Raw genomic sequence first — 13,501 nt, 5'->3', positions numbered from 1 at the left:
TCTTGTACAGCCTAAGGCTTTGGTGATCTCTTATTTTCACACACCTCTGCTAATTGAAACCCCTCCTTGAAGCTCCAGAAAGCCTGGTCTTCTGTAGAAGAGGAGCTCTTTCAAACCCTGCAGTTTGTCCTAAAAACCAAAATTCTTTAACTTATACCACTAAGTTCAGCAACATTTTCATTGTCAGGTCTATGCATCTTCTGATTTCCTTCATTTACTTCCGAGAGGATACCTTGGACATCCCTCTCCCTCAGCTCCTTGAATCAGTGCAGCAGTGTGTTCTGATTTCATGAGGTGTTGTCCTTTTTGCTGTGACTCTTCATGTCAGTTCATCACTCTGGTGCCAGTCTGTCCCCTGGAGAATGTTTCATCCTCCTCTTCTCCATGCAACAGGAGTCCATCTGCCTCCCTGATTTTGTCTTTTTTGGCTTCTTTCCAGTACCTCGTGTGGGGACCTCTCTACATTTCACCATCCCAGTAGAAAAATTTCCTTAGACTTGTTTCGTGGAAGTAGTAGAGGCTGTGCACTGTATTAACTTATCAAAGGCAATAATCAATTGAACAACTTCTAAAGAAAATCCTTCCCCAAAGAACGAAACTTTTTGCTTGCCATAGCTCAAGTTCCTGCATCTGAAGCCTCATATCCTGACTAAATGTGAAACAAACTGCCATGGTTTGCAAATAACTACATAGCCCAGCACAGCGAGCATCTGGCTCTCACAAGGATAAAACTGAGATGATGCAGGGGCAGGTACCTATGTCTCACTGATGAGTTGTTCTGCTTTGAAGATGTATTCCCTCAAAAAACTGAAACGTTCCTTGGAAAATAGTCACAAAAGTAAAGTGAAAGTGGGCTGTAAATTCAGGCATAATGAGTACAATCTTTCATTAAACATGATCAGAGCATTTCCCCTGGAAAGGAGACTGCTCTAGTGTGGCCAGGTGAAGCGAAGGTCTGGCACAGAAGGTATTTCTCTTGAAAATGCCAGCTCAACTAGAAAAGGGCATAGTGCTGAGATAAACAGGGCTATTCTTGAAAACATCCCCAAAACTGCATAAGCCTCATTTTGCTGAAGTCGGTTCTCACACTTCCACTGACTTCAGTAGGACCAAGACTTTTTTTCCAGCACACATTTCTTCAGAGTAGGTTTTCTTCCTGCTCTCCCAAAACAACCAAAACAAATCAAGTTCTTGCACTGAAGTCATCAGAGAATAAGAAAGGAAAACAGCATGCTCCAGAGTTTTGCTGTGTCTCCCATCAAATTTTGGAGCAGCTTGGGTAGCCAGATGGACGTGACAGCTGCCTGGAGGCCACATGCCAGCTCTGAGCCAGGCACAGCACAGGGCATCACCAAGCAGGATGTCACCATGCTTGGTGGTCCCTCACCATGTAGCCATGTGGGTTGAAGGACACTGAGGACAGGGAGCAGTGCAGGCACCTTCCCTTGGGAATGCAGGATATGAGTTTTCCCTTCTACATGAAGGAGCGATTTTCACCATGAGGGTGGTCAAGCACCCACATGGGTCCCCAGAAAGGTCATGAGATCTCCATCCTTGGAGATATTCAAAACTCATCTGGTGGAGCCGTGAGCAGCTTATCCAGCTGGATGGGCTTCAGGTTGGAGGTTGGGCCAGGTATTGCCAGAGCTGCTCCAACCTGAGCAACCTGGAAAGCAGACTTGGGTCATTTTGCTCATCACAGAGTAAGTTGGTTTCCAGATTGCATGGACATTGGCCTTCTGACACAGTATGGGATGGGTTACACTCAGATTTGTGCTTCTATTGGCATCAGCACCCTCCTCTTGTGGGAACAGCTTTGCAGGCCTCTGTAGACACGTATGCAGGAAAGAAAACACCGCTGCGAAGCCATTGAGGAGTCAAGAGAAGTAACTGCCCTTTACATATAAGGAACTTTTAAAGATTTTCTTTTTTCCTTATTTAAAAAAAAAAAAAAAGCCACATACCATACCACCTTCTGGTTTCAACTTTACATGTGGACTGATTTCCTCACGATTTTTAGATGAACAGCACAGTTGCAGAATGCAATCGCTGTTAATAACTACAGCACAGAGACTACCAAGACAACACTGTTCTTTAAAGGACACTCTCCTTTTTCACTCAGAAACAGAAATGAAGCCAATAGGGAGCACGAAACGTCACCATCACTTCTGAGAGCCCCATTCAAGCCATTTGCTTTCATACATTTTGTTGCCTTCCATCTCCCGGCTTTGAGTTCCTTTTGTTGTTTCTGCTAGATAACACCAGCTTCAAAGTTTGGAGGAACCATTCTTCTGCTGCTGCTGTTGTCCTTTTTTCTTTTATTCCTTTAACAAATGTTGATTTTTTTTTTTCCCAAGTTAAAAGGAACTGCTTTAAGAAAACACTCCCAGGACCCAGGAGATCTGTGCCTCTGGTGCTGTGGTGTCTTGAGCTCATGGAGGAGTGAAAGGACCCTTTCCTGACCAGCAAAGTGAGCTGCACCTGTTGCCCCTCCAGTCTACCCAACCTTGGGGGCTTGGCAGAGAAGGTCCTACATTTTAGATTAAAACCAGTGTACTAAAAGTTCCTATGCCTTTACTTTAAGGGATGGCATATGCCCATGAATTAAAAGCAATTAAATCCTCTATTTTACCTTAGAAGTGAGTACAGTATTCTCAAGTTCACCTCAGCACTAGTGAGAGCTCGCTGGTTACAGCTGCCGTGCAGCAGGCTCAGCCAGCACTGCCTCAAGTGCAACACACTGACACAGAGCTAAAGGCAATTGATGAAGTGTCTTCATCATCGTTTGTTGAGTGCCTTGTCTATAATTTTATGATTTATTACTTCCCTGACTTTCTTCGGTGTTGGGAGGAACAATGAATCAATTCAGTCATTTTCAGAGTAGGGACTGCTAATTGCGTGAGCTCTGTTTACTGCTCGAGAGCTCCAGTTTTGACAAGTCTCTTGACCGCATGTTAATACATATGATTAATTATTGTTACAGGTATCCACAGAAATGGACCGGATAAGTAACACTTCAGAGCTATTATTTCTTCCTGACCAAGCAGTAAACATAATTATGTACATACTGCGTTGCAAGCATAACAGGCAGGGAAAGAAGGTGCTTTTGGAGGTGTGCGGGCAAACCATCACTCCCCAGTGATGGGTACCCAGATGGCACCGGCTGAAACGATGGGGTGGCAGGTGCAAAGCAGTTGCTTCTCTTGACTCCTTGGTGGCTTCACAGAGGCTTTTCCTTCCGTGCTGCATCACCTGGTGTGTGAATGAGGGGTGAACATCCTGGTCAGAGTGCCACAGGCAGGTCACAGGTTTAGTGAGGTGTCAAATTTCTGCAGTGCTTCACAAATGGATGGGACCTCAATGCCAGGGTTGGTGGACCCTGCTGGGCACACCTCTATGGAGGCTTGTCCAGCTCTGCCATGCTTTGCACTGTCCACCCTGGTGAGAAGCTGCCTTTGCTCTGGCTGTTGTTGGCATTTATTCCTGCTGGAGCAGGACTTTTCCCTCCCCACAGAGCAAACTCAGCTCATACGTGGGTAACTGCTAAGCCAGAGAGGCTTGGGGTGGCGCTGGGAGATGTTCCAGGCTCACCCCAGGCAGAAGGACCTGTTTGCCTTGTCCTACACCACTCTTGGCTCATTGCTGGTCCTTGGAGTCGGTGCTGATGGGGTAGGCAGCGGGGTTTGTCTGTGAGCTCAAAAGCAAGACCAGGATAGGGTAAGGCTTGCACATCATCCCCGAGGAGACCATATGGGGAGACCATATCCAGAGTGGTGGTGGCCATGGTGAGAGGCTGTTCAAGGAGTCCTGCCACACATGGCACGAAGTGGCAGAGGCTAGCAGGACCAACCATGGGAAGCAGAGAAGTCAGTGACTGAAGAAAGGTAATCGGCAGCCAACACACGTCTCTGTGAAGCAGCTCTCTGCTCATTTTAAAATATCAGGTAACAGATGCAATCAGAATGGCTGCGCCATGCAGCAGCCTCATAAAACAGTAAAAGAAATATAAATACAGGTTTAATTGCCCACTCCACTTAAATTGCTTTATCCTGCGTAACTTCATTATTTCTAGAAAATAATGACCCAGGCCATTATGGTGAGCAGTAAAGTTTGTAGGAGCCTATGAAATTTCCCACTGCAGCAGCAGCCTTCCCCCTTCCCCTGGTGGGTTATTCCACCAGGTAGACAAGAGTATTTCTGCTTGCACAAATCTCTCAATCAGCACGCTGGAGGTGAGATGCAGTACCATGCAGTTGGGGCTCAGTTATCACTTCTTTGCATCCCTTGTGTCTCTCGGCGAAGGGGCAGCACCACCCATCTGAAATGGAAACCCAAAAGGATGGGGAAAATCCTCTCTCCAAAATCCACAGCAGATGACACCAGGGCTGCCTGGCTTTGCAGAGGTCAGGACAGAGTCATCTGCCCCATGTTGTTGGCTCAGGCCCGATGCACCCCCAGGAGAGGTCTCCACCAGGGCACTCACTGCAGCATCCCCAGACGTTCCCTCATGAGAAGGGGGCATTTGTTTGGGGGAGGCACCCAGGGCCCTCTGTGACCCCTTCCCACCACACCAGTGGCCTCTGCAGAAAGGTTCATACCACCAACCCCAACAGCCTCCAATATCCCATAAGGCACTCACCAGGGAGTGGGGCCAGCCCCGGCATCCGTCTCAGACCCACAGAGAGCCCATGGCCAGGTTCACATTGCAGTGGGGAAGGGGAAGCCAGAGCTGGACTGGTGGGAATGTGCTTCCATGTCACCTTCGCTCCTCCCCTGCTTTTGCTGGGTACCAGGTAGGTCAGTTGGTGGGGCAGAACACTTTCCTTACTCTGATTTTGCAGTTTAATGCTACCATAAGCTGTTGCAGCAGGTTTATAGCATACAGCATTTTCCCATCTGGCCCTCCCCAAGCTGCTCATCCCATCCAGAAAGCAGAAAGCATTAAAAGAAAAAAGCAATCAGAGTAAGCGAAATGGAACCCTGTTTGGGTCATAGCTTCCTACGGCTGTACCACTTCCCCTGACACTCACTGCAAGCATGGCCTCACGGTGCAGCAAAACTGGGGGGAAGCAGCTGCGCTACTGTGTTTGCTCTGATGGAGTGTGTCAGTGGCACATCCCCTGATGAGATCCAGAGCCTTCAACAGTGCAGCTGATGGCTCTTCAGCACCTTTCGTACCCCACTGTGCCTGTCCCCACGTACACACCTGGGATGGTACTGACAGTCACCTCCCCCCAACTGGTGGCAGAGTGACTTCACCTCCACCCAGCTGGGGGTGGGACCCTCAATCAGTTGACAGAGTCCTCAACAAAGGAGGTGCCAAGAGAAGCTGAGAAGCTTCTGGACCAAGTTGTAATGACCACAACCAGATCTGACCAGGCTATAAAACGAGGCCTATAGTTTTGTTTCTCATGAGTGCATGTGTGCATGCTGTGGATCCTCATTATTCTTACGTTGTCATACTCCAATAATCTCAGCTGATATCCGAATGTGTTTTATGTTGTCAGAGTGCTAAATGATTTGTACAAACCCTGTTTCTAGTCTGTTTATTTACTATACTTTTCTTACTAGAATAAAGTCTGTTTTGGAACTTGTCCGCCTAAACTGCCTTTTGTGGTGCCTCCGTGACAGGGAGCGAACGTCACCTTGTCCAGTGGTAGGAAGCACTTCGTCCACTAACCAGGCCTGAACTGCACTGAATCAGAGCAAACGGCATGAGGGCGAGGGCGTGTTGTGCACTGACCCAGTGGCCAGTAGCGAGGTTAATTACTCTGTTCGCTTTTGGGCCATTGTGCTCTGGAGTGGGAATACACTTTGCTGGCCAAGTGAAGAAGGGGAAGCTGACTGGTTTGTGGAAGAGAAAAGCCTGTTCCTTTAATCTATTTGAAAGCTTTTGGTACATCAAAGTCCTGGTGAGAAGAGATATCTCTGATATATAATTGGTGTGGACACTTGCAAAGGTTTTGATAAAGACATTTGCGAGAGAGCTGTTTATGGGAGGCAAAGAAAGGTCATGGGTTAGGAACTAGCCGAGAAACAAAAAACCCAAAAGCAGGATGAGGACTGGGCAAACATCACACCCTACCCAGCAGCACCCCCACCATACAGGGCGGACAAGGGGCCCCTGAAAGCAAAGCCAAATTGGGGATGACGACGATTGCCAAGGGCACCACCAGATCCAGGGGAATGGGCCACAAAGGGAGAAGGATCTCCCCATGGACACAGTCTGGGCAGGGCTCCCTGGGAGGAAGACGGTGATGGTTGTGAAAACCAGGTAAGTCCAAATCAGTCGTCATCTCAAAGAGAAAACGCGGTTAGGGCCATAGGGAGCTCACTACAGTCCTCCATGAGGGGTTGCAAATATATATTATTACCCTCAAAAATCCTAACCACACAAAGAACAGAACTGGATAAAGATTGGGAGAGAAAGTAGCAGGGAACTGTGTCCAAATGTTCAGAGAGGAAGGAAGAGGAGGTCCACTTCTGGCATTGCTGCCTTGTGCTAGCTCCCGAAGGACACATCAAAAGGAGAGGAGGGGAGCGTTTCCGAGATGGGAAAGTAAGAGAGGTTAGAAATAGAGTCTAGCTAGAATTGAAATTGTTTTAATTTCTAGACAAAGTGAGTAAAAAGCAACATAACGGCAGTATACAAAATAACGAATGGCACAAAGAAGGTACATGTAAGTACTCCAATTTACACTTTTCACAGAAAAAGAGAACAAAGGGACAGCCAATAAAGCCAAACAGCAGCACACATACAAGGATAAGCGAAATACTGTTTGTTTTAAAGCACCGTGCACAATCACCTGGGGAGCTCACTGTTCCAAAATATTGCTAAAATCGCAGATGCAGAGAGACTTGCAAGAAAGAGAGAGAAATGTACCTGAAAGAAAAGAACATTTGCAGTTATATTTGCTATATGTGAGTTACGTTAGCAGTGAGCAATAATACAGATTTTTTAAGAGAGAAATTCTCAGACAAACAAGAATAAATGGAAGGGGGGCAAGGATCCCCCTGGGCAGATTATTTCAAAAATTGCCTTGTAAGGAATGTCTTGTTCCTTCTTCCTCTGAGGCATTTACATTGGCTGCTGGCAGCAGTCAATGATTGGAGAGGAACAGCTACTTCATAGCCCCTGTGGCTCCCTCCTGCAGCGATACCAGGCACCTTCCCACCTGCTCTGTCCCCGTGCATCGCCCAGAGATGGGGATTTTCACCTTCTTCTCCACAGCCACCTTGCCAGAGGAGCACCCGTCAGGGCCAGCCCTGGGTGCTGCTGCCACCAGCCTCGCTCCCTGCAGCGACCTCCTTGAAGACCATGGTAGTTTTGGGGTCTCTGGCTTCAGGGGCTACCAAATAGCACCATGTGACAACCTAAACCCAGTTCCCCAGGCTGGGGAGCAGCTGCAATTGGTGGGGGCCGCCTGGGCAAAGGCAGCTGTTCAGGAGGGTGCCGAGTCCCAGCCTGCTCGTTCTTTGTAGCCAAGGAACATTTCACATCCTCAGCCATATGTGACTGAGAGAGGTAAAAATAATCATCCTTTTTTCCTTTTTTCTTTTTTTATTTTTTCATTGACATGCAGCGATATCTCCCCTATTCGTCGTCGAGATGAACTGAAAGAAATCTCTGTAACAATTCTGCCTGGTGATGGGAAGGCATGTATTGGTTATACACATCAGCACACCTGCGGGAGTCATGGTACCTGGATAGATATCACTGAAGGTCGGCAGTGGGGAGGTGGGGAGGGAAATTATTTGAGAGACCATCCCTGAATTATAATAGAGCCGACAATTGCAAAACTGCATTTGCAGGATCCTTTCTTTTCGTGGCCTTGCTAATCTGAGGTAGATCAGACTCAGGGAACAAAGCCCAGAATCATAGGATCACAGAATGTTAGGGATTGGAAGGGACCTCAAAAGATCATCTAGTCCAAGCCCCCTGCTGGAGCAGGAACACCTAGGTGAGGTCACACAGGAATGTGTCCAGGTGGGTTTTGAATGTCTCCAGAGAAAGAGACTCCACAACCCCCCTGGGCAGCCTGTTCCAGTGCTCTGGCACCCTCACTGAGAAGAAGTTTCTTCTCAAATTTAAGTGGAATGTCTTGGGTTTCAGTTTGAACCCACTGCCCCTTGTCCTATCATTGATTGTCATCGAGAAGAGTCTGGCTCCATCCTCGTGACACTCACCCTTTATATATCTGTAAACATTAATGAGGTCACCTCTCAGTCTCCTCCAAGCTAAAGAGACCCAGTTCCCTCAGCCTTTCCTCATAAGGGAGATGCTCCACTCCCTTCATCATCTTCGTTGCCCTGTGCTGGACTCTCTCCAGCAGTTCCCTGTCCTTCTTGAACTGAGGGGCTGTCAATTGTGCCACAGTTTAAATAAAAATAGCCACCTTGCCTTAATTGCCTTCTCTGTGAGGGTTGTGCTCTTACGGACTCAACCCAGACCACAAACCATCTTTCCTGATTGCTGCCCATTCCCGAAGGACGGCACCCCAGTTCCCCACTGCTTCACCGCTCCGTTACAGCGTTGGCTTTTCCCTGCCTCACAGGTACATCTGGTGCATTTCCCCCCGCCAAAATATCACATTAGTGGAAGTGGCTGCTGCTTTTCGTTCTCTCTGCAATCCTCGACTTCCAACTCATGTCCTTCTGCAGGAGCTGCAGAGACCTGACACTGGCAGATGGATCCGGGCATCTTCTGCCCATCACCCCCATCGCCCCCACCCCCTCTGCCAGCTGCCCCCTAGACTGATCCACAGGGGTGGGTCATGGTGACAACTTCAGCATCACACAGGCTGGCTCCTACCTCTTGAGGCATGTGGGCAGCCTTTGCCCACATGGAGATGAATGCATGAGGTGGACATGAAAAGGTGCTTTTTTTTTTAAGACTTTATTTGTCTAACATGCTTGACCAAAAATTACAACAACAATCAAGTTATGCCAAAATGATTAAATAACCTTTAAGCTTTCATACCTCAAGTACTTTAAATGATATTTTGAAGTAACAGCTGCTTTCGTATCTTTTTCACATAAAAATACACAGCATTTTGAAGATACCTTAGGAAATAACTATTTTTAAGAGAATAGTTTATGGTCGGCATAGAAATTTTGTTGAGGCTAATAAAAGGACCTCTTCCCCCCACTTTAACATTTTAGTCTCTTTAAGTGCCGTGAGCGAATGTAAACATTTCAGACTTCTTTAACATACAGCCAATTTCCTGCCACATTTGTTTCAAGCCACTTGAATTGTGACTAGCTAAGACACTTTTATTCTAACTACATGCTATTGCTCATCTTCCCAGTGAAAGCGGGAGTTCATATTCAACTACGCAACTCAGTCCTTGCTGATTAAGGAGCTGATCCTCCAATTTCTACAGCAATAGTCTTGACAAAAGTGGCCCCATCTGAATTCATGGCAGACTGCTCACGCACTTTGTGAACTATTCACCCAAAAACCAGTTGCAGGTACCACTGATCATTCTGGGTTTCTTTTCAGGAAAAAGAAGCAAGTTAATGTAGACTTCAAGCCACCCAAGAGCTTACAAGAAATGTCAGAGCTGTGACTTGTCATGTTGCCTGGTGGGTCCACAGCACGAGTTAGTTACTGGGTTTGCATGTCACTGCACACGCAGAGCCAGACAAACACCATGTTTCTGCCCACCTTGCTTACAATTGAGGCTGACATAGCCTGGTTTTGCGACACAGCTATTTCTAATTGTGTATGCACATAATGTACATGCAGCTGCTACGTGAGGCTCACATTTCCATTCATATATCAGGCAAAAAGTAACATACACAATTACCCAATGCATGTGTGCAGATGTGGGCTACGCACAGACCTGCTCACAACCTGCTGGCATCGGCAGTGCGATGATTTGCACAACGTGTGTGAACAAGATTAATGTCTAGATGCTGTCAGCCCCAAATTCAGGATGTCCACATTCAGAATACAGCAGTTATCTCCGTCAACGCAAAACGGCTCCTCTTTGAGCACAGAGATGTTAGTTCAAGGCAGACTTATTTCTTGTAGGGCATGTTGAAGCACTTGGCTTTGGAAGTGGATTTGTCATCAATTCTCAAGCTTCTGGTTAGGATGGAATGGAAATCTCAGCAGCTTCAACACCACTGTTCACCTGCAGGAAAGCTGCATGGGCAGCCTTGGCCATTCCAACCAGCTGCTGACACTGCCATCACATGCAATGTGACAGATGGATTTCAACGTGATGGATGATTTTGTCTCAGGCCTCTCTCAGCAGTGTCCGTGAGCGGGCAAACAGCAATGACAGGTTCTGTGAGATGAGCCCTGCTCGGTATCCACTGCTGTGTACTCGCTACTCATCGCACTTAGGATGCCCAAACTCCACCTTGGGATGACCCCTTCCCCTCAACATCCATAACGCTCCCAAAGGACAAAACTATCACAATGACATTTAATCGCTTCTGAGTGGGGCTAAAGTCAAACCAGGAATCTCATCATTGGCTGTATGTCCCATTAACAAGTTTTAAACAAACAGTCCCAGTGGGCTTTATTTAAAATGCCACTGCTGAGCATTGGGTGGGTTTTTTTTTGCTTTTTACATACAATCACATACTGCCTTACCAGACAAAAACACAGTCATATTTTTTCTTCCTTATTTTTTTAAGGGAAATGTCGTTTTTTTAACAGGCGAGGCCAGGTTACAAATTCCTGAGTTTATACTGCACTTAACACAGTCTCCCTTCTTGAACGTTGAGCTGTTTACAGCATGCCGGCAATATGCACCATTTCCCTTACCATCTGTAACGCCAGATGTAGTAAAACTTCATTTCAGTACAGTGAATTAGGGCCTATTGCATTGGTTTTGAATAGATGCAAAGACTTAGACCTGGAGGACTTGAAGTAATAGCTTTCCTCCTGTGACTGGTCATTCGTGCACCATCTTTTATACTTGCCATGTTAATTAAGGGAAAACATCTTTACCATCATTTTTCTTTTACCAAGAGCTCACTGGGAAACATCTGAAATGAGGAAATCCTAGGCTAAACACTGAAGTTTAAACCGCAAACTTTCTCAAAGAAACACTCCTTTGAAAGACGTTCTTTTAATAAGTCCAATATAATGTACGGTATATACAAAAGTCCCTACTTGAGAGAGATAATATATGTATATGAATATATATATATGTGGAATGCATTCACTTTTCTGTGTTCACAAATATTTTAATGGTGAAATGTTGAAGTCCTTAATCTGTTTCTGGCACCAAAATGTCTTTGTTCCTCATCCACTTTTGTCACTCAAAATTTATCTGTGAAGAGCTAGCAGGGAAAAAGAAGAAGGTTTTTGCTTTTTTCTTGAATGGTTCCCTATTGGGATTCTCAGCCAGCAATACAAAGTTGCTAATGCGTTGGGTACAACTTTAAATCCTCATTATAATCATGTGTTCCTTGGAGTAGGTAAATCAATAACTATAGGTGGATTAAGCGGCTGGTAATTCACAGTGCACACAGATGCATTCACATAGGTAGTAGTTCCATCAGCCATGACACCATAACCTACAAAGAAAGAAAAAAACACTCTCGTTACTCTCATTATTCATTATTATCGTCTTTTCATTATTCACCTTTATCACACAATGGTAAGTGCCACATTTATTAGTCAGAAGGAATTTTAAAATCCCCTACACGCAAAACACAAAGGTCTCCTGAATTAGTACCATCTTTGTCCTACAGCAGAACCTTCTGCCATCTTTTAAATTGTGTAAGAAAAGCAAAACGGACCCTCACTAGGTTAGTGGCTCCAATCTCTGTCAGCCAGCTCAGCAAACCTCCTTAGAAAGACAGATACTTCTCTCTGCAAAGCTCTTTTCTTAAAACCCTCTCAGTTTTGGAAAGGATTAGGAGATAGAGCTGGGCCATTGCAGCATTGAAGAAAACATACTTCTTGTCATTTAGGTTTGCAGCCATCAGTGCAGCAAACTTCAGGTAATTTTCATCTTTCCACCTTTTTTCCTGTCCTGTGTTGTACACCAATGAAGAAAAAGCACTGCTGGACTACGGGGAGTATGTGTGCATGTGCACCTGGCTGGGATTTGTCTAGCAGAAACCTCTTCTTCCCACGTGTTTCAGCTTGTTGCCAATTTCCACCAAATTTGATGGAAAGACACTAAAATGCCTGCCCAGGCAGAGGAAAAACAGCTTTATTAATGCATTCTCTGACACGTAAGGTGAATTCATACCCTAAGACACCATAACATTTCCAAAGGAGAAAACCCCCTTCTGTATGTCTTATCAGTGGTGAAAAAGCTTTAACTACGTCTCATGCCTGACTAGACACCCAAGCCAAACAATTCTGGAGATAAATCTGCAGAAAATCGAACTTCCAGCTATAAGGCCTTTAGACATATGGTGAAATGCTGTTTCAGAAAGTGAAGAAGCAGCCCTTTAACTGCCCTGGTGTTATGAAAAAGTAGACACACTCTCAATTGTCAAAAATCATTTCATGAATGGCTAGGAACAAAACATAACCTTGATCACACTAAGACTAGAAGCTTAATGCTGGAAATTTGTGTTGAAATGTTATGATCAATATGAAGAAATGCATTCAGAATCAGAAATACATGATTTTGGGGAACTCACCTGGTAGAAAGCATTTGTACTTCAATTCAATCTCACCATTAATGAAGTTAACAGTAAAATGCATGCATTGCTACACACATTGAGTTACAGCTATTCAAATCCTAGTGTCCTACAGTTTTTCTGGGTCTGATTTTGTGTATTATAGAAGCATTGATAGTTGCATAATTTAAAACAAAACAGTAGCCAAACTCCTTTCTTTTTTGTTTCTCAAAATATCCTGAATAATGCAGGGACTTCTGGACTCCCCATGGAAAAACCACACTATAATTAGGGACTGGGGAGGGAAGAAAACTCTGTCAGGTTCCTGTCACAGCCATTTCTTTAAATCATTTGCTGTTTGCCACAGAACAATTGTTCTGTGTAAAACACAAACTGCACGGAGGACAGTCAGCATTGCTGCTGGGACTTTCTGTCTCCTCGCCTACACGTTCAGAGAGAACGGAATCAGCTTGCTAATAGGCTCTTTTTGCTGGAAGATTCCTAACGCTACAGTTTTCCCTCCTACCCCACTGCCAACAGAGTTTTCCTTGGCCATGACCTCAGCCCAGATCTGGCTGTAATGGGCTAATAAGGATTTTAGTCGGAGTCCCTGCTACGCTGCTTGACACTTCCATGGGTCAATCAGCAGCAAGCCCAAGTGTAGAGGTATGTTTTTGGCAGAGAGAGCAGTGCAGAGGGGGAATAGGGAAGAAACATCTCTTCTAAGCATCTCTTCTTCCCGGATGTTCAGTAAATGACTGCTGCAGATGTAGCTATGCTCAGCCAGGGGAAGAACTCATCTGTTCAAATCACACATTCTCTCTGCAAAGAGCAGCTTCGTTTGCACAGGCTGTCTGCAATGGGAATTCTCCTCTGCAGAGATTTAGCGTCCCACTGCAAA

At 45.7% G+C, this 13,501-nt stretch overlaps 1 protein-coding gene across 3 annotated transcripts in view; it reads right to left on the bottom strand.

Annotated features, from left to right (window-relative positions):
- Nucleotides 1-8,877: 8,877 nt before the first annotated feature.
- The window catches only part of MPPED1 (metallophosphoesterase domain containing 1), a 65,445-nt gene continuing 60,821 nt past the window's right edge, over nucleotides 8,878-13,501 (bottom strand). For all 3 annotated transcript variants that reach the window (XM_071816471.1, XM_071816472.1, XM_071816477.1), the window contains exon 7: nucleotides 8,878-11,538. In XM_071816471.1, the coding sequence (XP_071672572.1) occupies nucleotides 11,420-11,538 (119 nt within the window). In that variant the 3' untranslated portion in view covers nucleotides 8,878-11,419. The remainder of the gene's footprint in view (nucleotides 11,539-13,501) is intronic.

The sequence above is a fragment of the Patagioenas fasciata genome, chromosome 1 (genome assembly GCF_037038585.1).
Source record: "Patagioenas fasciata isolate bPatFas1 chromosome 1, bPatFas1.hap1, whole genome shotgun sequence".
Classification (NCBI taxonomy): Eukaryota; Metazoa; Chordata; class Aves; order Columbiformes; family Columbidae; genus Patagioenas; species Patagioenas fasciata.
Note: the sequence above shows the minus strand (reverse complement) of the source record. Positions and strands in the feature narration are given on the sequence as shown.